The sequence below is a fragment of the Brachyhypopomus gauderio genome, chromosome 5, assembly GCF_052324685.1.
Source record: "Brachyhypopomus gauderio isolate BG-103 chromosome 5, BGAUD_0.2, whole genome shotgun sequence".
In the NCBI taxonomy this organism is placed as follows: Eukaryota; Metazoa; Chordata; class Actinopteri; order Gymnotiformes; family Hypopomidae; genus Brachyhypopomus; species Brachyhypopomus gauderio.
This window is the reverse complement of record NC_135215.1, coordinates 18,467,967-18,491,767: the sequence shown is the minus strand read 5'-3', so window position 1 is coordinate 18,491,767 and position 23,801 is coordinate 18,467,967. Positions and strand designations below refer to the sequence as shown.

The window sequence follows — 23,801 nt, the reverse complement described above, 5'->3', positions numbered from 1 at the left end:
CTGTGTAGCCCGGCTCCTCCTCCCCTGGTCTTCTGTTTAGTTCCGCCTCTCGTTTTGTTTCATTGATGTCAGCTGTCGCTTGTTTGAATGTTCGTTAGGGTTTGTATTTATTCATTGTGTTTCGGGTATTTCGTGGTGGGTCAATGTTATGTTTAAGTCCGAGTTTGTATTGCCGTGGTTTGTTTCATTCTGACTCTTGCGAGTACTTCTGTTTGTATGTTCATGGGTAGTTTAGGTTTTGTGTGTGCTTCCGTGTCGAAGTGGTATGTTTTGCTTATGTTCGTATGCTTATGGATAAGTCTTGCCTGTACTTCTGTTTGTATGTATCCCTCTAGTCTTGCTTACCTTCAGTTTTTGAGTTTATGATTCTAGGTCTCTCTCGTGCTTTGCTTTTGGTGTCGTTCTCCTTGTTAAAGTTTGTTGTGTGTACGTCGTTCAAGTTACGTGTGTAAGGCGTGTTTCAGTTTCGTTGAGTTTCCAGTCGTTGTGTTTAAGTTTGCCTGGTGTTGTGGTTAGTGTCGGTCCACGTTGTAGCCTACGTGTTCTTATGGTCTTCGTTTTTGTCTGTTCTGTTTATGTTTCGTGTTTTAGCTTCAGTATCTCTGTATTGCCTCTTGTTATGTTTTGATATGTTCGTCGTTATCTACACCTTGTAAATATAGTTGTTTTTGATTCCATATGGTTCTGTGTTGTGTTCTTCTGAGTATTTAGTAGTGTGTAGAATGCCACGCCAGAGTAGAGTGCTCCGAGCAAACTCTATGCAGTTAGCCAGTATGGCTACTGCCAGTAGTCTTGAGTACCGCTCTCCAGCGCCAGTGCATCCGCCCCCTGACCACGTAACCACCCCAACGTTACAGATTGACCCACCATATCAGGACGCAGCGAGAGAGCCGTTTGACCTGCTTTCGGGGATAAGTCCCCCGCATGAGTATAATGGGGAAGGTCCCCTAGAAGGATTTGTTCTTCAGAGCAGACTGTTTTTTGACTGTTTACTCAGCCCGCAGCCTCCCGAATCCCTTAAGGTCAAATACCTTTTGCAACACCTTGAGGGGAAGGCCCTGCAATGGGCTAATCTCCTGATGATACAGAGACCCCATGAGATGGGGACTCTGGAGGGATTTTTTGGCATGCTTAGAGCTCGCTTTGGCAAGCACAACGCTGAGCATTGGACACATGACTGGTCTGACCCTGAGGATGTAGCAGCCCGTAGGGCTGAACGGATCCACAAAGCGACGTTAGTCGCCCAGCCTGCTCCTACGCCAGCCGCCCAGCCTGCTCCTACGCCAGCCGCCCAGCCTGCTCCTACGCCAGCCGCCCAGCCTGCTCCTACGCCAGCCGCCCAGCCTGCTCCTACGCCAGCCGCCCAGCCTACGCCTACGCCAGCCGCCCAGCCTACGCCAGCCGCCCAGTTGCGGTCCGAGAGCGTACCCGAGGTCCAGGAGCGGTCCGAGCGTCCCCGAGGTCCAGGAGCGGTCCGAGAGCGTCCCCGAGGTCCAGGAGCGGTCAGAGAGCATCCCCGAGGCCCAGCAGCGACCTGTGAGCGTCCCCGAGGCCCAGCAGCGACAGCGACCTGTGAGCGTCCCCGAGACCCCGAGGGTCCTGCTTGCGAGTGTGGAGCCCAGGAGAGGTTGGCGAGTGTGCCCGCGACCATGGAGGGGTCGTCCGCGCCGGCTGCTGTCCCCTCGACCCAGGGGAGGTCGTCCACGCCGGTTCCTGTCCCCACGACCCAGGAGATGTCGTCCACGCCGGTTCCTGCTGCCCGGAGGGGGTCGCCGCCGTTGCCGCCGCCTGTTCCTGCTGCCCGGAGGGGGTCGCCGCCGTTGCCGCCGCCTGTTCCTGCTGCCCGGAGGGGGTCGCCGCCGTTGCCGCCGCCTGTTCCTGCTGTCCAGAGATGGTCGCCGCCGTCGTCGCCACCTGTTCCCGCTGCTGGGAAGTGGTCGTCGCTGCCTGTCCCGGTGTCCAGCAAGGGGTCTTTGCCTGACCCTCAAACCGCTGGGCTTGGGCCTGGACCTGCGCGGCCTGTTCCCGCTATCCCGCCACAGGGACTACCGGGAACGGCTGACCGAGAGGACAATGATTGTGGTACAGGGGTCAGCATAACCCCCTTGATGTGGGAACTTTTGGGACACATGTCACAAATGAAACTTTTGTTCTGGACTCCTGTCCCTGAATATGTGTTTGTGCCAGTTCCCGAGACCTCATACCGTTCCTCTGTCATCCCTGTACCCATGTATGTTTCAGGTTCATGTGTTTTTGTACCCTGTATGGTTCCGGTTCCTTGTCAGTGTGTTCAGCTCGTTCCTGTTCATGTGTCTGTTGTTTTTCGTATACTCACCTCTGTGTTCTCCTGTTCCTCTGATCCGGTGCTTTCCCCCAGGTCTACTACTGTACTCACCTCTTCTCCCTCTGTTCGTTTGGCTGGTTCCTCATCCACTCCCATTCACACACCCGGCACTGCTTCCGTTTCCACAGCCTCGTCATCTGGAGTGCCTCCAGTGGGTTCCGGTTTGTTCCCTGCCTCTAGGTCACTTGGACGTGTGCCATCCTGTGACGTGCCTACAGTAACCCGTATTCCGCTTCCTTTCCCTGACCCTGTGTCCCCTGCCTCTTCCGTGTCCTCTATGTTCAGTTCTGGTTTTGGGTTTTCACCTGCATCTGCTTCTGGTCCTGCCCCCGTGTCTCCTGTCTTGTTCCCAGGTTTCCGTGTTGTTCGTCCTGGTTTTGCTCCTATGCCTGCGTGACTTGTTTTGTTGTCTGGTGTTCCGAGCGCCCCGGAGTGGCGCTTTAGAGGGGGGGTTCTGTCACGCCTGGCTCCGCCCCCTCCCTGTCTGTGTAGCCCAGCTCCTCCTCCCCTGGTCTTCTGTTTAGTTCCGCCTCTCGTTTTGTTTCATTGATGTCAGCTGTCGCTTGTTTGAATGTTCGTTAGGGTTTGTATTTATTCCTTGTGTTTCGGGTATTTCGTGGTGTAACCCGTTGTGTCCTGCGCTTAACCACCACGCACTCAGTCCGCCTTGAGTTTCCCGCTGGCTCTGCGTTGTGTATTTTTTTTGGTTGTCGTAGGGGAAAAGAAGGGAGACTGGACACCAGAAGTATTCTTTTCAATCGCCGTGCAGTCGCAGCGGTTTTATTACCCGACGATCTCTCTCTTCATACAGCAATAATGCAGCATCACTTCTCTCTGGCACCTTCACACAGTACAATACAAGACTGCTTTTACTACAGAATTCTCACTAGATGCATATCGTCACCGACTGCTCACTAACCACAAGAATACTGCACAGAACTACAAATTTTCAATATAAAACCATACAGCAATGTTTTTTACCCTGGAACATGAATAACGAACGTTAGCGAATTAGCACTGTGGCTGTACGTGACGACTCTTGGCGCTACACTTTCAATGTAATGCACTAAAACATACCATACAAAACGTCTTCAAATCAACAATATGATCTTTTATATCGAACCAAAACAGCTTTAGAACATAATAATAAAGATGTCTGAAGACGGATGGTTTATTTAAACCATTACATTTAGTTGGATGTTTCTCTTCACATCTTACCTTCACACAGTACAATACAAGACTGAGGCTCTACATTCCGGTTAGCCATCTACTACTGGCTGGGCAAAGCGCACCCTAGCGGCCAGGAGGGGGACTGCCGGCTACACCCACCCCTCCGTTGGGTGATGGCGTCCCCGCCATCTAAGTAACAGACCTTCCAGAATGTAGAACATACCCTGGGTCCCTGAGTTACTTAAATCAGTCACTTAAAGTGTGTGTGTGTGTGTGTGTGTGTGGTGTATTCAATGTAGTGCTGCTGCCATTCCCCATTCTTGCCAGCTGCCAAATTTTCCGTCCTCTCTCTATCTTGTCCTCCACTGTTTCTACCCCAGGGACATGCAGCTGATACGACAGTCTATTCGGGGCTCGCCTGCTTCTTGTGGGATTGCGGCGAGGAACATCTCCACTGTCAGTACACCCATTAGCTTCTTGTGAGGTCCGGACCTCTTTGGTCATAGTCTCCTCTGGCTCTCTCGTAGTGAGGGTATCATTCTGACTTCTGCCAGAACAATCCTGAGCATCCAAGCTACCTCCCATGGCAATCAGGCTGTTGTCCTGCTCAGAGACATCACCCATCTGCTCTTCAAGTTCCCATCTCCCCTCATGCCTTTCCACCTCGCAGTCACTTGCTTCTGAGTCTTCACTGCCGCTCGAATCTTGCGCCTCACCCACATTGTCCCGAGTCTGCTCAGACTCCATGGGAAAGAACATGCACTGAGTCATGAGATTCTGATGGACCACTCGCTCTACTGAGCCTTCTTCTGACCGAACAACATACACGGGTATTCCAGACTGCTTCTTTATGACCAAGTAGGGCTTCGGCTCCCATCGATCAGCCAGCTTCTGTCTGGTTTCGGTGTGGCAGACCTTGATCAGTACTCGGTCGCCTGGTGCAAATTGTCTGACCTTTGCCTTCACATCATAGTATTTCTTTTGAGCTTCCTTGGAATGTCTTGAGGAGAGATTTGCCTGCTCACAAGCATATTTGAGGCTGTCATGAAGCGTCTTGGCATACTCTGAGTGTTCACAGTAGTCAGTAGTTGAGGCCAATCCAAACACAAGGTCAATAGGCAGCCGTGGGTGTCGGCCAAACATCAGGTAGTAAGGTGTGTAGCCTGTGGAGTCATGACGTGTACAATTATAAGCGTAAGTCAGGGCATCAATGTATTCATGCCACTGCCCCTTGGACTGGGGAGGAAGTGTGCCCAACAGGTCCATCAGGGTACGGTTGAACCTCTCTGTCATCCCGTTGCCCTGGGGGTGGTAGGGGGAGGTGTGTGTCTTTTGGGTACCTGTCAGCCTGCACATCTCTTTGACCACTGCACTCTCAAAATTTCGCCCCTGATCTGCGTGAAGCTTGGCTGGGAACCCAAACTTGCAGAAGAAGTTCCTCCACAACACCTTCGCTACAGTTACTGCCCTTTGGTCTTTGGTAGGATAGGACTGCGCCCAGCGAGAGAAGTGGTCTGTTACCACCAAGATGTTCTCAAATCCCCCTTTGGATTTCTCTACTGTCAAGAAGTCAATGCAGATAAGCTCTAATGGGGCATTAGTGTGGATGCTGACAAGGGGGGCTCGGAGACCGGCTGTTGGTGTCTTCCTTAGGCAGCATCTTTCGCATTGTTCACACCATGTCTTGACATCATTGAACATCCGAGGCCAGTAAAATCGTTCTCTGACCAGAGCCAATGTGCGTTCCACACCAAAATGCCCTGAGTCATCATGAAGTGATGACTTAATGTAGCCACGGAACTTCTCTGGCAGCACTAACTGGCAGAAGGATCCTCTCTGCCTGTCCCCCACCTGCCGATACAGGATGCCTTCCTTCACCACGAGTCTCTTCCACTCCTTCCTAATAAGCCTCTCATGCTCACTGCTCTGGCTTCTCGATGAACGTTTTGGCTTGGTGTACTGTGATTTGTAGTACAAGATGGGTCCAATCACAGGATCAGTTCTCTGAGCCACCCTCATCTCTTGTTTCGTCATGCTTGGTAGGGCGTCACTACCTACACTGCAAAACTGGCTTGCAGTGCTCATTGCCTCATTTGGGGTACAGTCTCTTTGCGTGGCATCAGCGGCTACTTCAGCATTCTCATGCCCTTGTGCCCACCTCTGGGGTGACGTGTCCACTCTTTGCGGGCATGTGTGCAGGGCCTCAGCTACTTCACTGGCTGGCATTCGTGATAAGCCATCTGCATTGGCATTACACCCTCCCTGTCTATACCGAATGTCAAAGTCAAACATTGACAGTTGTGCCACCCAGCGCTGGCCTGTTGCATCGAGCCTTGCAGAAGTCATCACATACTTCAGCGGATTATTGTCGGTAAGAACTGAGAACTTGTGCCCATACAGATGATCGTAAAATTTTCCCGTCACTGCCCATTTCAAGGCTAAAAACTCCAGCTTGTGTGCAGGGTACCGTGTTTCAGCAGGGCTCAAACCACGACTAGCGTATGCAATAACTCTTTCTTGGCCATTCTGAACTTGAGCCAACACTGCACCAAGACCCACTAAGGATGCATCCGTCTGGAGCACAAAAGGTAGAGTATAGTCTGCATAGCCAAGCACTGGAGCTGTAGTAAGCTTAGTCTTTAAGGACTGAAAGGCATGCTCGCACTCCTCCGTCCAGACAAATGGCAGTCCAGCTGCTGGGATTCCCCTCTTGCCTCTTTTTTTCTTCCTTGGGTCGCCAGAGGTCAGCCGATACAGTGGTGCTGCAATAGATGCATAGCCTTCAATGAATCTGCGGTAATACCCCGCGAAGCCCAGGAACTGCAACACCTCGTGCCGGTTTCCTGGCACCTTCCATTCCGCCACTTTACTGATCTTGTCAGGATCAGTTTTAATGCCTTCGCTGGACACCACATGGCCTAAGTAGCGCACTTCTCGTCTTAGCAGGTGGCACTTTTGAGGCTTCAACTTTAGGCCATACTCCCTCAGTCTGCTAAAGACCATCCGCAGCCTCTCCAGGTGCTCCTCGAAGGTTCTTGAGAAAACAACAATGTCATCCAGATAGATGAGCAAGCTTTCAAAGTTGAGGTCACCAAAGCAGCAGGTCATTAATCTTTGGAACGTCGATGGCGCGTTCTGTAACCCGAACGGCATCCGATTTGCCTCGAAAAGACCCATCGGTGTGCTGAATGCTGTCTTGTGCCTGTCTGCCTCTGCCACCTCTACCTGCCAGTAACCGGAGGTTAAATCTAATGTGGAGAAATATCTAGCTTGCCCCAAGGCCTCCAGGGCCTCCTCAACTCTAGGAAGAGGGAAAGCATCGCGGGTGCTGCAGGAGTTCAGTTTTCTGTAGTCCATGCATATTCTCAGGGAGCCATCTTTTTTTGTGACAACCACAATAGGAGATGCGTACGGGCTCTTACTTGGACTTATTACACCTGCTTCTTCCATTTCTGTGATGGCCTTCCTCACTGCCTGGTACTGGGATGGAGGTATTTTCCTGTAGGGTAGCCGGAAAGGCTTGGGGTCCACCAGGGGGATCTCATGCTTAACGACCGACGTGTGGCCATAGTCCAAATGATGTTTGGAAAACACATCACTATTCTGCTTTACTACCTCTATCATCTGCAGGTATTGATTATCTGTCTCGAAGCAGGCATTGCTGAGGTCTAATAAGGACACAATATCCTGCTCAGGCTCGTTTTGGGACTGGTCTTGGGCCGGACATGTTTGGAGAGTGTGGGCCCGAGAGCTGATTCTCTCTGCGCTCACCTCCTTCCCCCTCTCATACACTTGTGTTATGAGGGAGACTTCAGCTATGGAGGTGTGCGGATTTATTCTCATAGGTTGCCCAGACAGATTCATTATACGAACAGGAACGCAGCCTTTTTTTACATTTGCCAAGACCCGAGCGACAGCTAGGCCATCAGGGAGCCTTAGGGGAGATAACCCCTCAACAAGAGCAGTGTATTCCCGTCTTTTAGGGCCCCCAAAGACTCTACCGATCACATTAACTTCTTTCCCCGCAGGAATGACCTTTGCCCTCTGTCCAATATACTTCACCGGCCCCACCTTACCAGTCCCTTCCTCTGATTCTGCTCCCTCCATCTCCACAAGGGCAGAGTACCACTCAGGATGAGACTGCTGTACAACTGACAGGTATTGCCTACCAAATTCAGATTTCAGGTGTTCTTGTGAAGCCCGTATTATATTTGTGCCTATCAGCAGCGGGACTGAGGCTCTATAGCTGCAGACTGGGACGACAAAGGCCGGTACTCCCTTGTATGACCTCTCCAGGAACGAGAGGTTGATATGCAAGATGCCCAAGTGAGGCACCCGTTGGCCCCCAGCACCCTCTATGGGAATGTCCGTCGGATGGGGCGTTTGGGAGCGTAATTCTGGATGTCTGTGCCAGAACTCATCAGTAATTGTGGTCACTTGTGACCCTGAATCAATCAGGGCTCTGCACATCATCCCATTCACTCTGACATTGCCTTCATTCGTTGGGCCAATTAGTGGAGTAGCATGTGAATGTTCCTTGTCTTTGGGGGACTCATGAACCATGCCCGCAGTCTCCCCTACAACCACGGGCTCTAGGCGTTTAACTGTTGGCTAGCTTGTCTTCCTACCTGAGGCTGGTCATCACTGGTCAGCACTGCTCTACACACTCTAGCCACATGCCCTGCTTCGCCACAGCGGAAGCACACTAAGGCTGCCTTGTCACCAGTCTTCGGTGCCACTGCACTAGATGGATGGGGAGTGGCAGCAATTTTTGACTCCAATGCCGCCATTCTGGTAATATGCTCCTCCTGTGTCAGGGCCAGTTTTTTTACCAAAGCCGTCAACTCAGCTAGATCAGCATCCCGCTTTCTCACATACTCTGGTTTATGATTTTGCTCACTTACTGCGTTTGCTACATGGACTTGGTTAATTGGCCTTTTTACTCTCGGCTGAGAGAGGGATTTTCTTGATTCCCTGGCTAGGAGGCGCAGTTCAGACTGGAGTTCCCGAAAACTCATGAGTCTGGGTTTCATTGGGGAAATACGCATGTACACTTCCTCATCATGTAATCCTCTCAGGAATTGACGAGTTAACTTTCCATCCCTGTCAGCAAAGGGGTAACCGCCATTTTGTGTTTCTTCCACCGTGCAAAGAATGGACTCTAGGGCAATGGCATACGAGCATGCGGTCTCACCTGGCTTCTGCGATCTTTCATAGAAGTCCGCAAGTGGGTCAAGTGACGACTGAATATCACCATATTCTGCCCTCAGTTCCTCAAATGCTCTCCTCGGAGATCGCTCATCTGTGGGCAAGTTCAAAACCAGCTTCCTGGCTTCACCACTTAAATGTCGAACCACTGTAGCAAAGTCAATGTCCGGCGTAAGGCCTCCAGCATTCAGCAGATACTGCATGTCTCTTATCCAGTCATCCACCAAAATCTTGCACTCCACATTTCCACTGAACACCTGGACATTCTTTATTTGGTGTGTCTGGGTGAACCCGCATGCTAGGGTTGGCCTACCAGGGACGTGTGCTGGGAACCTCAACCCAGGTACTGTGGTTGGGGTTGGTAGATAATTAGCTGGGGGGGCGTGTAGTGCTTGAGCCTGGTTGGAGTAGTGAGGAGATGCGAAGTAGGCCTGCTGCTGACTAGGAGCTGTCACCAGATGAGCAGCATGGGGCACAGCCGGAGGGGAGTAGTAGGTCTGGTGGGCAGCTGGATGCCCTGGGTACTCATCTGGGGTGGGCCCATGTTGATGGCTATACTGGAACGTTTGGACTGGTGGATTGTAATGAGGCAATGGGGCAGTAGCAGGAATGTGGGCATCAAATAAGTTTTGAACGGCTGAGCTCGCTGGTGGGTTAGGGCTGGTGTGAGGCGTGTGAGGCTGGCTGGGCCGGTTAACAGGCTCGGGTGCTACACCCTCTACGATGCACACTGCTTCGTCATACCTGGGGCTACCTGAGTGTGACTGGGCCGCGTCATGTCTGACAGAAAGCCATGGGGTTTCAGAGACAAGCCGCTGTCTCACTGAGGTTGGTCGGTGAGGGGTGCCACCACTAGCCATTTGTTTTGCTGATTAAGCTTGGGGGAGTTAACTTTGTACAGCAGGGTGCTTATATATATATATATATATATATATATATATATTATACATATGTGTGTATAAACAGTGTATGTGCTTTGCGACAAAAAATAAATAAATAAAATCAATTGAAGAAAAAAAAAAAAAAAAGAATAATTTTTTTCAGACCAGTAGCCTATACGAACTTCAGCATACAAGTGCTACTACAACTGCCACCATCTAGCATAATGCACCCAAATATTTATGGGCTTACCAGTTAAATCACAAGCACATCATCTATTTCTAGATACAGGATCACAACCACTGTACTAAAAACGATTATTATTAGTATTATATGTATATATATATATATATATATATATATATATATATATATATATATATATATATATATATATACACAAAATTATTATTTTTTTGTTTTATTCAAAACCAATAACAGATATCAGTTCAAAGGATATAGAAACCAAATTTGTGACTGCTGACTGCGATCCGGGTTGTCACGGCACCAAAGATGTAACCCGTTGTGTCCTGCGCTTAACCACCACGCACTCAGTCCGCCTTGAGTTTCCCGCTGGCTCTGCGTTGTGTATTTTTTTTGGTTGTCGTAGGGGAAAAGAAGGGAGACTGGACACCAGAAGTATTCTTTTCAATCGCCGTGCAGTCGCAGCGGTTTTATTACCCGACGATCTCTCTCTTCATACAGCAATAATGCAGCATCACTTCTCTCTGGCACCTTCACACAGTACAATACAAGACTGCTTTTACTACAGAATTCTCACTAGATGCATATCGTCACCGACTGCTCACTAACCACAAGAATACTGCACAGAACTACAAATTTTCAATATAAAACCATACAGCAATGTTTTTTACCCTGGAACATGAATAACGAACGTTAGCGAATTAGCACTGTGGCTGTACGTGACGACTCTTGGCGCTACACTTTCAATGTAATGCACTAAAACATACCATACAAAACGTCTTCAAATCAACAATATGATCTTTTATATCGAACCAAAACAGCTTTAGAACATAATAATAAAGATGTCTGAAGACGGATGGTTTATTTAAACCATTACATTTAGTTGGATGTTTCTCTTCACATCTTACCTTCACACAGTACAATACAAGACTGAGGCTCTACATTCCGGTTAGCCATCTACTACTGGCTGGGCAAAGCGCACCCTAGCGGCCAGGAGGGGGACTGCCGGCTACACCATGTTTAAGTCCGAGTTTGTATTGCCGTGGTTTATGTTTCATTCTGACTCTTGCGAGTACTTCTGTTTGTATGTTTATAGGTAGTTTAGGTTTTGCGTGTGCTTCCGTGTCGAAGTGGTATGTTTTGCTTATGTTCGTATGCTTATGGATAAGTCTTGCCTGTACTTCTGTTTGTATGTATCCCTCTAGTCTTGCTTACCTTCAGTTTTTGAGTTTATGATTCTAGGTCTCTCTCGTGCTTTGCTTTTGGTGTCGTTCTCCTTGTTAAAGTTTGTTGTGTGTACGTCGTTCAAGTTACGTGTGTAAGGCGTGTTTCAGTTTCGTTTAGTTTCCAGTCGTTGTGTTTAAGTTTGCCTGGTGTTGTGGTTAGTGTCGGTTTAGTCACGTTGTCCTTATGTTATGTTCTAGCTGTGCGTGGTCCTGAGAGTTTGTGTTTAGTATCGTAGCCTACGTGTTCTTATGGTCTTCGTTTTTGTCTGTTCTGTTTATGTTTCGTGTTTTAGCTTCAGTATCTCTGTATTGCCTCTTGTTATGTTTTGATATGTTCGTCGTTATCTACACCTTGTAAATATAGTTGTTTTTGATTCCATATGGTTCTGTGTTGTGTTCTTCTGAGTATTTAGTAGTGTGTAGAATGCCACGCCAGAGTAGAGTGCTCCGAGCAAACTCTATGCAGTTAGCCAGTATGGCTACTGCCAGTAGTCTTGAGTCCCGCTCTCCAGCGCCAGTGCGTCCGCCCCCTGACCACGTAACCACCCCAGCGTTACAAAATCAAATTAGACATGTCTCATTTCATGTATGTCACTGTCTCTGAGCTTTTAAAAAATATTTATTTGGCCCAGTGTAAGTAAAGGTCAAATGCAGTATTCATTGCTTGGTAAAGCAGAATGTCTTGCTTCATAGCTCATAAAGTCCTGCCCATCCCGTCAGCGCCTCTCACTTCCACTGTCCCCACAGCAGTGCTAGTGTCTCTCGTTCAGTTGAGAAGTTTAACCTCACATCACAATGAGGAACCACAGATCATGGTCTTTATTTACTCAGAACACAACCATCCATGAAATACAACCATAACAGTCATATAGCAGCTTCATTACAGCACCCCCTGTCTGCCACTGCACGTCATTGTCAGCTCCTCAAAGCCGCAACTGGTAAGGTTGATGATTAATTATAATAGACAGCATTGCACCATACAATACTGTACTTGTGTGTTTACCTAACCTATTGTAGTGATGCGGTCCAGGATTTAAATTAAGCTGTTTGCTCCTATGGTGCTTTGTTGAAGCCCACAAGTCAAGGATTCAGGACAAGATCTCTTACCCCAGTCTGGACATGCCTGGGAAAAAGCAATATTTTTCAGAATATTGACACAAAGTACTACAGAGACACGGGGGAGGAGAGAACAGAGACACTGAAAGAGAAAGAAGAAACTGTTGAGGATCATTATTCAGGAAATTCAACAGTGTAACCCTAGCCATGCATCTCTCTCTCTCTCTCTCTCTCTCTCTCTCTCTCTCTCTCTCTCTCTCTCTCTCTCTCTCTCTCTCTCTCTCTCTCTCTCTCTCTCTCTCTCTCTCTTACACACACAGACTCTGAATCTGTCTCACAGTTTTTCACCCTCTGGTTATTCACGCACACACACAAACTGTCTCATTCCTCAAAACTCTTTCACACACATCATGCTTTGGGAGGTTCCACCTCTAATGAGGCTGTTCGGATTGGCTAATGGGGTGGGACAGATCATTGGCTAATTAATCTGGCACAATTCAATTCAGACGGGTATGTAAATGATGTTACAGTCACCTGTAAATTATGTTTGGCTACCTGTAGCTACATTAGCTAGCGAACTATAGTCAACAGTGGTAGGGATGTAGCCACAGTCATTATTTAGGGGTATGGAAGGCAAACTGAGGCAGTTCCAATGTAAGTTTCACATTTCTGTGGCTCTGTGTGTGAGTCGTGCACCTCTCCCCTACAGAGCAGTGCTGAGATTGAGGCGGGTTAACCACGGGCCAGCCAACAGAGGCACTAAAATAACCTCATGAAATCGTCTAATGCTTTGAACCATTTTAACCTGCTGGTTTGTTTTTCTCAGCTGAATGGTGTTGCGTTTTGAAATGGTCCCCCTGGTGTCGTGCTGTAATGGGTCCCTGTTCTCTCCTCAGGCTCTAGCTCCCCATCGTGCTTTTCTGCTGACCACCCGAGTCCCTGCCAGGGTGAGTTTGTGTGTGTGTGTGTTTGTATATGCATGGGTGTGTGCATGCACATGCATGTTTGTGTGTCTTATTGCTGGTGTGTCTACGTTTAATCCTCACTCGTGAGCAAGTCAGAATTTTGTAACCTCTGGCAAAAAATACTGGGTAATCTGGGTATGTCTATGAGGTGTGTGTGTGTGTGCGTGCATGCATATATGTGTGTGGGGGTGGGGGGGGTGCACGTTGAATTTCCAGACATGCTTTAGCCTGTTACTTACCAGATGATTTCAGAAATTTCTGTATTACTCAATAACTCTCGCTCTCTCTCTTTTGTTTTCATATCTGTTATATCTGTTGTGTTGTATGCGTGTGTGTGTGTGTGTGTGTGTGTGTGTGAGAGAGAGAGAGAGAGAGAGAGAGGGAGAGGGAGAGGGAGAGAATGTGCCAGGTGTGTGTCTGAGTGTCTATGTCCAGCCTCCCAAATATTTTTCCCATGAACTTGGAGAAGAATGCCAGCCCTGAACAGCTGGTCTTAACTGGGTTTCTCTCTCTCTTTCAACCACACACACATACACACAGAGCCAGACAGGAAGAGAGGTTCTTGGATTAAGTAGATTTTTTTTTACCATCCTTTCAGCTGTGTGTGTGTGAGTATGTGAGTGTATGCTTCCAATGTATTCAGCACTTTTCCTGTCCTCCAGTCTGTATTTCACATCCTCCAGCTTGTACACCAGAGCAAAGACCCCCCCCCACTCTCTGTGTGTCTGTACTGTGTTTGGGGGCCCCAAATTCTGTGTGCCTGAACTGTGTTTGGGGCCCCCACTCTGTGTGTGCCTGAACTGTGTTTGGGGCCCCCACTCTGTGTGTGTGTCTACTGTGTTTTGGGCCCCCACTCTGTGTGTGTCTGTACTGTGTTTGGGGCCCCCACTCTGTGTGTGTCTGTGCTGTGTTTGGGGCCCCCACTCTGTGTGTGTGTCTATACTGTGTTTTGGGCCCCCACTCTGTGTGTGTGTCTGTACTGTGTTTGGGCCCCCCACTCTGTGTGTGTCTGTGCTGTGTTTGGGGCCCCCACTCTCTCTGTGTGTCTGTGTTTTCTATCCTCTAATACACCTGATCCAGCTCCTCAGACTCCCTGGGTTGATGTAATAAGTGTCAGTTGCCTTTCTGGATCTTAAATGGTATCATACATGAACCGCCCAGTTTTGGCCCTCAAACTAACCCTCTCTAACCCTCCAGACAGAGCAAACCTTCAGTCTCTTTGACATTCAAGCAGTCAGCAGCATCAATCCCAACCAGGTAGGTGTGTGTCTGTGTGTGTGTGTGTGTGTGTGTGTGTGTGTGTGTGTGTGTGTGTGTGTGTGTGTGTGTGTGTGTGTGTGTGTGTGTGTGTGTGTGTGTGTGTGTGTGCGCGCATGTGCATCTCTCTCAATACCTCTGATGAAAGAAGACGAGTGTCTGTTACTGCACAGACAGGACACTTCTCAGATCAGCAAGCAGTCTACAGTCTAGCACATATAGTAATACAGGGCCAAACGAGACCCAAACCGCCAGGCTCAACAAACGATACACGAAAATCATTTTGATCTCTCTATTCTCAGTATCTATAGACCAATTTCAACTATTCTCTTCCAAACATAATGGAAAGGTGGTTTGTGTTCAGTTGTCTGATGCCAATTCAAGCACCTGAACTGTGGTCCTGTAATCAAGTTCTCCTTGTTACATGCACATCAATTCTTAAAATTCGTAATGATCTTAGAATGCATCATGTATGTAACATATCTATACTGCTTCTTTTGTGTTTTGATGAAACAATATTCCCTCATTTGTTACAAAACTTTTAAATTGGTTTCAAATTCAGTGTGGCTGTGAATATTATGGTGGACTTGCAACCTGTCAACTTTTGTTTTTGAGTCCCTCAAGGTTCAATTCTAGGACCCGTCCAATTTATTCCAGTTGTGCTCCCAAAAGCCAGGATAACTTAACCTTCAATGGTTATGCATAATGATAGTAAAGCAAGACACGAAGATAAAGTTTTTATTGCGCAAAACCACCCTGTTTGTGTGTTTTTGTGTCTGTGTAGTTGACACTGGACTACGACAAAGGTCAACTGTGTTTGAAGCTGAGCTCTAATGAGGAGGTGGATGAAGTGATTGCTCAGATAGGGGCCTGCATACAGGAACACTGCCCAGGACTGAGCCCTGTGTACGACAACCTTACTAACTCATTATCTGATTATCTGTCTGCCTCAATGTCTGTCTGTATGTTTTACTCTGTTTCTTTGTCTTTCCCCTTTCCATTTCTTCCTTGTTTTACCGTGTGTGTCTGTGTGTTGTAGGAGGGTGATGAAGAAGTTATTTCTAAAGCCTGTTGAGAGGATGGCCAATCTGCAGGCTCTGTGGGATAATAACCCATCCTCTGATATGGGGCCCTGTGGTACACACATACACACACACCTACACACACAGACTTACAGTGACACCTGTTCAGTGTACTGACTGTCTTCTCTTGTCCCGCCTCTTGCTGTAGGTGCCTTCTCCCGTATGTACTGGTGTGTGTGCGATCAGCTGGGACTCCCGTTTAGAGAGGAAGTGCAGTGGGTGTGTGTGTGTGTGTGTGTGTGTGTGTGTGTCCTGTCTCTCTACTTTTACTCACTACTCCCTCTCCTCTCTTCATCTCTTTCTCCATCTGTTTGTGTCCAGGATGTAGACACCATCTACCTATCGCAGGACACACGGGAACTCAACTTGCAGGACTTTATCCACCTGGACAACAGGTAGCTGACAAAGTGGTGTTGATTGGCTGTTCCTGTTTTCCTTGTCTGTGTTGACGGACCTGAACAGTGTGTTGAGGTGTACATGTGTTCTGTGTTGAGGGACCTGAACAGTGTGTCGGGGTGTACATGTGTTCTGTGTGGTGTTGATCAGCTGTTCCTGTTCTCCTTGTCTGTGTTGAGGGACCCGAACAGTGTGTTGGGGTATACATGTGTTCTGTGTTGAAGGAACTGAACAGTGTGTTTGGGTATACACAGGGCTCTCAAGTTTTGGATTCATGTCAGTGTGTGAGAGTTGTTGAGGGGGGGTGGCAAACGTTAATTGTTGAGCGGGGGGGGGGGGGGGGGGGTTTATATCGCGATCGATCGCCAGTGGAGGGCGATATGGATCGGAGGTAAATAAACTAGATTTTTTTTTTCTCGCCGTGTGAAATCGGAAGTGTGGCGTGTGAGCGTGTGAAGACGGTCAATGCGTGAGACTTGAGAGCCCTGGGTATACATGTGTTCTGTGTTGAGGGAACTGAACAGTGTGTCGGGGTGTACATGTGTTCTGTGTTGAGGGACCTGAACAGTGTGTCGGGGTGTACATGTGTTCTGTGTTGAGGGACCTGAACAGTGTGTCGCGGTGTACATGTGTTCTGTGTGGTGTTGGTCAGCTGTTCCTGTTCTTGTCTTTGTTGAGGGACCTGCTGGCTATTGTGGCAGCACTAGAGTACAACCAGTGGTTCACCAAACTCTCCCTCCAGGACTATAAACTGGTACATTTCAATTTTCTTTCACAATATGTTCAATTTGTTAATTTGTTTTATACTTATGCATGGTTGGGTGTGTGTGTGTGTGTGTGTGTGTGTGTGTGTGTGTGTGTGTGTGTGTGTGTGTGTGTGTGTAGTCAACAGATTTGTGTGATCAGATCTTGAAAGTCGTCGCTCGGTCGAGCAGATTGGAGGAGCTGGTTCTGGAGAATACAGGACTCAAAGCGTAAGCAGCAACATGCATTCACACACACATGCACACAATAATAATAATAATAACAATAATAATAATTGTATTTTGAAGGCACCTTAATAGGCATTCAAGGACTCCATACAACAAAAAATACAATTAAATAAGTTAAATAATAAATAAATAATAATCTGAACAAATCAGTTTAAAACACCCTAAGGGTGCTTGTAAAACCAAGTGCATGTCTGGGTCATAAATCATCATCATGATTTTATCTACTGAGTATATCTCCAGATTCATGTGGACTTCAGACACAGTGGTTCTTGTGTATCAGACCTGCTCTGCATATCCAAACTACTCCGAGCATTCAGACCACTCTGCTCATGAAACGTGACACACAAACTACCAGCTATTAAAACACAGTTGATAAATCCTTGCTAGCCTCATGAAACGCCATCAGAACACATTTGGGTCATGTATGATTCACAGTCTAACGGTCTACTGAGCCAATAGAGGGAAAATGTTCAACAGGCTAGTGAAGATGGAAATATAGGGGAAAACAGTCCTGATCAGAAAGAACAGAATGAAACCAAAAAGTGCAGGTGGGAGGGGTTGTTCCCGCCCTTCCACACACACACACAGCTCTATGGTGGCCGAGAAGCCCAATCAAACTGGTATCAAAGAGCCAAAATTAAAATCATATCGCACGTTCACCATAGATGAAGCTGATCAGTAACTGTGGTTTAAATGTTTCCATGTGCAGCTTTTAGAAATCAGGGTGAATATGTGTGTGTCTAATTGTAGTGTGTGTGTGTGTGTGTGTTTGTGCGTGCGTGCGTGTGTGCATCATCTTAGTGATTTTGCACAGAAGTTGTCCAGTGCTTTGAGCCAGAACACACTCTCAGCACTTCACACACTCAACCTAGCCAACAACTCACTGGAGGATAAAGGTAGCGCACACACACACACATACACACACACACACACACACACACCTGCTTTTTAATGTCATTCACATTTTTCACATTTTGTACTTACAAGTTTGTGCAGATACATTGTTGATAATGATGAATATAATGAATATAATAATAACAATAATAATAATAATAATAATGAAAAATAATGAAAAAATAAAATGGTTCTATTATTAATTAATTATATTTTGGTTATAATAAATCCCTGTGTTTCTATTATTAGTTATTTCTGTTGTTATATGTTTGTGTTATTATGTGTTTCTCAGGCATTGCATTTCTCAGCTCTCCATTAGGAAAACTTCCATCTGGTCTGAAAGTTCTTAACCTCTCCAAAAACTCCCTCTCTGTTAAAGGTGAGCAGAGACAGATCCTACACACACACATATACACACACACACACACACACACACACACACACACACTCCCCTACCTGATCTTCCCTCTCAGAAATATGGGTTTATGCTATCATAGTTTGAGCTTTGGCTACATCTCCATGGTGATGTTAGCTGGTTGCATTACATGAAAACAGCTCAGAGCAGGTCTTGCCTCATTTTGATGGGACTTCCCAGTAGGTAAATGCTACCACCTCCCAGTAGCTAAATGCTAGCACCACAACGTGCCTACAAACTCAGCATTTTCATTTCCTAATTTCTTAATTATAGCTAACTAGCTGGGTTCCGTTTGTAAAAAAAAAAAAAAAAAACACACTGTACATGTTGAAATGTTCATGGACCAGGTATTATCATAAATCTAATAAAATGGTCATAACTCACCTTACAACCGAGATAACCAATCCCTCCAACATCTCTTCCTAAAAATCCCTCTCCGTTCAAAAATGGCGGTTATCATTTCCAAAGGCGCACAAGCGAAACATATCATAAGATTAAAATTTACTTAGTAATTGTAGGTTTATGTGCAGTGACAATAAAACATTTAAATAGTATGAGTAAATCTATATGTACAGCGCCTCCAAGTAGTATTCAACCCCCTGCAGATTTTGCGAATTTAACAACTTGCAAATAAGTTAGAGCCTTCAAACTTTGAACAAGAGCAACATTTATTAACAGATGCTTGAATAATACAAACCTAACATACAAGTTGCTCAGGTAAAGTATAATACATTTTAAACATAAACATTAGGGTCAATTATTATTCAACCCCTCGGTTTAATATTTTGTTGAAAACCCCTTATTTGCAATTACAGCTTTTAATTGTTTTTTATATGACCTGATCAGGCCAGCACAAGTCTCTGCAGTAATCTTGGCTCACTCCTCCATGAAGATCTTCTCCAAGTCATCTAGGTTCTTTGAGCACCTCATGTGGACTTTGACCTTGAGCACATTCCACAAGTTTTCAATTGGGTTAAGGTCAGGAGACTGACTAGACCACTGCAACACCTTGATTTTTTCCCTCACAAACCAGGCCTTGGTTTTCTTGGCCGTGTGCTAGGGGTCGTTGTCCTGTTGGAAGATGAAATGACAGCCCATCTTAAGATCCTTGATAGAGGAGCAGAGGTTCTTAGCCAAAATCTCCAGGTAGGCTGTGCTATCTATCTTCCCGTGGATGCGGACCAGATGGCCAGGCCCCTTGGCTGAGAAGCAGCCCCACAGCATGATGCTGCCACCACTATGCTTGATATTCTTGGGGTCGTATGCAGTGCCATCCTGTCTCCAAATGTTCTGGGTTTGATTGGCACCAAAGACCACAATCTTGGTCTCATCAGACCAGAGGACCTTGAACCAGTCTGCCTCAGAGTCCTCCAAGTGATCATGAGCAAACTGTAGACGAGCGTTGACATGACGTTTTGAAAGTAAAGGTACATTTCGGGCCTGGAACGGAGACCATTGCGGTGGAGTACTATAAACAATATATTGATATAATTACTCCAATATTGACTCACGTCTCTCAGAAGGCTATTCAAAGAGGCTCACTCCCTCCGTCCCTCAATGAGGCACTCATTGCTCTGATACCCAAGAAGGGAAGGGATACAGATCCAGCTAACTTCAGGCCAATCAGCCTCATCAACGTAGATAGTAAGATACTGGCTAAGGTTCTGGCCCTAAGACTGGAAGCAATCCTACCACACATCATACATACAGACCAAGTGGGGTTCATAAAGGGTAGGTCTTCTAATGATAGTCTGAGAAGACTTATGCACTTATGGCAAAACGCCTCTAATGTGGCGCCAGTGGTGGCGGTCTCACTTGACGCAGAGAAAGCATTTGATGGAGTAGAGTGGGATTTTTTTACACTCAGCCCTGTTGAGATTTGCTTTTGGTTCAGGCTTTGCAAAATGGATAAAAATATTATACAACAACCCGAAAGCATCAGTTTTGACAAACAGTATTATCTCGCCTCTCTTTAAGCTTCCTAAGGGAATGCAACAGGGATGCACCTTGTCACCCTTATTGTTTACAATTGCGTTGGAATCCCTGGCAGTGGCCATAAGAGCAAACCCAGCTATTAAAGGTGTGGAAGGTGGGGGGAGTGAGCATAAGTTGATGCTTTATGCTGATGATATCCTCTTCTTGACTAGTGACCCCGAAAATTCATTACCTGTACTGATGGACACCATCGAAACGTATTCTAAACGTATTCTAAAATTTCTGGCTATCGAATTAATTGGACCAAATCAGAGGCGATGCCTATATCTAGGCATTGTTACCCACAAATAATAAAACAATATAATTTTAGATGGATCCCTAAATGTATGACTTATCTGGGCATTAAACTAACCTCGGAGCTAGGTGAGATGGCAGCACTACACTTGGAGCCTCTTCTTCAAAAAATATAAACAAATCTAGGTAAATGGGGAAAGTTAAACCTGAGTCTTTGGGTAAAGATAAATGTAATCAAAATGGTAATTGCACCACAATTTAACTATATATCTATGATGTTACCAATAAATAAGCCAGGTCATATATTTAAACAATATGAAAATGTAATCAGAAAATTTCTTTGGGCAGGGAGGAAACTCAGATTTAAATGGAGTAAGATGTGTGCACCCAAGGAAAAGGGTGGACTTGGTCTCCAAGATGATAGGCTTTATAGTTTGGCATTTGAGATGGCTAAGATAATTATCCATTGGAGAGGAACAGTGTCTGGCTTAGCGTGGGCTACTATTGAGAAAAACCTGGCAGCACCATTCCAGCCGATTTGTGTGCTATCTCAATGCTTAAAAAGTGAAGGCACAGACATAAACCCAGTCATTAGGCATTCTCAAGATATGTGGGCAAAGGTTCATAAGATGTACAAAATCTCCCATTACAACCAACTGTACAAATCACTTTGATTTAATCCTGAGGTGAAGATCGGGAAGCAGAAAGTGTTTTGGAAAAGATGGTTAAACAGGGGTATACACACTGTGAAGGATCTGTAATAAATAAAAAGTTTCAATCAGAAAGATTAACCAATTCAATTGTGGATTACTTAGATAACCCCCTTTACTATAAGGCGTCAACATTTTATAAAAACTCAGTTTATTCAATTAGCAAATGGGATAATTTGAGAATAATCTGGCAAAGGGACCTTAAGTGCAAAATTAATAAAGATACCTGGAATCAAATCATAGCACAAAATGGCAACTGCGTCAAAGAGGCTAGAGGAAAATTTATACAATATAAAATTTTTCATCTGTACTATTGGACACCCTGTAGGCTCTTCAAGATCGGCTTAACAAACAATAGTTCATGCTGGAAATGAGGGAATGCCCCATGGTTAAACTATTTTGGAGTAATGTGTTGAAGTTTTTGGAGACATGGGTGGGAATAGCCCTACCAATATCCCCCTGTTTGTGTCTTCTGGGAGGTAAAACAGAAACCACAACATTAACAAAAAAGGTATATTCGGTTCTGATGGTGGGGATAACCACAGCTGCTAGAGTCCTATTAAGACACTGGAAATCACCCACATGTCCAACACTCCAAGAATGGAAAACCCTAATGAGTGAGAGCACTTCATATGAGGTCATGTTATCTAGGATAAGGAGTACAGGACCTTCAGAACTGGGAATCTGGGATTACTTCACGGAATATCTTCTAGTTGATGGTGTGATCGAGGTTAGAAGGTAGTGATGTCTGTGTACTAATTATCTCACTGTATTGTCATTGAATGTTTGACCTTTGTACATTTGTTCTGTAAACTCCTTCTGACAGGGACCTCATAAGCCTTACTCAATCCGTTCTCATTTTTCGAACTGTTTTTCTGTGGTCGGGACTGCCTTCCTATGGTTTTCTGTCTTTTTCTACATAATGAGTTTTTGTTTATTTTTGTTTACCATGTTTGCCATGTTAAAATTTTAATACCAAAAAAAAACCTTTTTTGCTGCAGTGCATTTCACACATCCAGGCTGATCTACAGTCTAAATGTCACAAGGCTAAGTTATCTCCAAATGTGTAAACCTGCAACATCTGCAGGGGGTTGAATACTACTTGGAGTCACTGTATATGGAAAGCAAGTACATTTGTTTAGCATTTAGATTTTTGTTTTTTTATTAGGTGTGTGTGTGTGTGTGTGTGTGTGTGTGTGTGTGTGTGTGTGTGTGTGTGTGTGTGTGTGTTTCAGGTGTGAACATTCTGGCACAGTCTCTGTGTTCTAGCCCTACTGTCTTCAACACACTCACACACCTGGACCTGTCTGGGAACACACTGAGGGGAGATGACTTGCCTGTATGCACACAAACTGTTCACCGCGCGCATGCACACACACACACACACACACACACACTCACACCCACACACCCACTCATAGCATATCTGTCTCTGCAGAACCTGTGGAACTTCTTGGGGCAGCCGAACAGCCTGCAAACTCTGGATTTGTCCAACAGTGACTGCTCCCTGGACTTGGTCTGTGTCCCCCTGTCCCCCAGGGACACACACTCTCAGACGAACACAATCGCACCACCGCATTTTAGGTTGTTTATGCACTTGGTGTGTAACAGGATATGTGTGTGTGTGTGTTTGTGTGTGTGTTCTCATTTTAGGTGTGTTCTTCATTATTTCGAGGCTCTCTGAAGCATCTTAATGTTCTCAACATGTCCAAAAGTGTATTCAGTCTCAAGTGAGAAAGATGTGTATACACACACTCACACACACACACACACACACACACACACACAAACACATTTCCTGTTTCACACAATACCCAAATACACAAACTTCTACTAAGAAAATGAAGCTGTTGAAGCATGTGGTTCTCTTTGTGTCGGCACCACCTGCAGGAGGGGAAAGGAACTACCATCCTCCTTCAAGCACTTCTTCAGCAGTTCTCAGGCCCTCCACACCATCGTCCTGTCTGGCACCAGGCTCCCCCCAGAGGCCCTCAAGTGAGTTGCAGCTGACACCTTCTCTAAGAACACAGGAAAACACCACAGTAAACAAATCTTCATCTACATAAAGTAGGGTGACCTAGGTCATGCACCTCAGAATGTAGACAGCGTGACTGTCAGTACGCAACATGCAACACCCACCCCCCCGCTCCAACTTGTCCTGGTTTTCCCAAATGAAATTATGGTCACCCTAACATAAAGTAATCACATTAGCCATCATTATTCATTATGCATAACTTTGCAGTCTCCAGATTACAGCTAGTCTCCCTTTGTCTGACTAATACCCTCCTAGTCTAGGTTTATTGTGAGGGCCATAAAATCTTACAGCTGCATGTGTAGTCTTCAGCAAGAGAGTATGGTGTGTGGTTAAACCTCATTGTAAGCCAGCGTTCCTCTCTACTATAGCCACATATTTGATGTTGCTTGGATTACATCAGTAAGACCACTAGACCATGGCTGCCCCAGGCCTCAAGCCAATCAAAACCCTTGTTAGAAGTCCCAGCGAGGCTATGAGGCAGCCCTCTAGTGTTCACATGTGTGTGTGTGTGTGTGTGTGTGTGTGTGTGTGTGTGTGTGTGTGTGTGTGTGTGTGTGTGTGTGTGTGTGTCTACCACAGCCCCCTAGTGTTTACTAGTGTGTGTGTGTGTGTGTGTGTGTGTGTGTGTGTGTGTGTATTCGTATTCTCACTGCACCGATGGTTCAATGTGGAGGATGAACTTGAATGGGGTGTAAATCACAACTGACAAATTGGCAACTTAAGTAACATAACATACTGG

General features: G+C 46.2%; 1 protein-coding gene across 1 annotated transcript in view; it reads left to right on the top strand.

The window, feature by feature from the left end:
• The window catches only part of carmil1 (capping protein regulator and myosin 1 linker 1), a 39,233-nt gene that overhangs the window by 4,905 nt on the left and 10,527 nt on the right, over positions 1-23,801 (top strand). The window contains exons 3-16 of the mRNA XM_077006215.1: positions 12,984-13,034; positions 14,250-14,309; positions 15,094-15,215; positions 15,349-15,446; positions 15,540-15,610; positions 15,713-15,786; positions 16,466-16,541; positions 16,673-16,761; positions 17,581-17,675; positions 17,966-18,052; positions 22,263-22,366; positions 22,466-22,543; positions 22,681-22,757; positions 22,918-23,022. Coding sequence (XP_076862330.1) covers positions 12,984-13,034; positions 14,250-14,309; positions 15,094-15,215; positions 15,349-15,446; positions 15,540-15,610; positions 15,713-15,786; positions 16,466-16,541; positions 16,673-16,761; positions 17,581-17,675; positions 17,966-18,052; positions 22,263-22,366; positions 22,466-22,543; positions 22,681-22,757; positions 22,918-23,022 — 1,187 coding nt within the window. The remainder of the gene's footprint in view (positions 1-12,983; positions 13,035-14,249; positions 14,310-15,093; positions 15,216-15,348; positions 15,447-15,539; positions 15,611-15,712; positions 15,787-16,465; positions 16,542-16,672; positions 16,762-17,580; positions 17,676-17,965; positions 18,053-22,262; positions 22,367-22,465; positions 22,544-22,680; positions 22,758-22,917; positions 23,023-23,801) is intronic.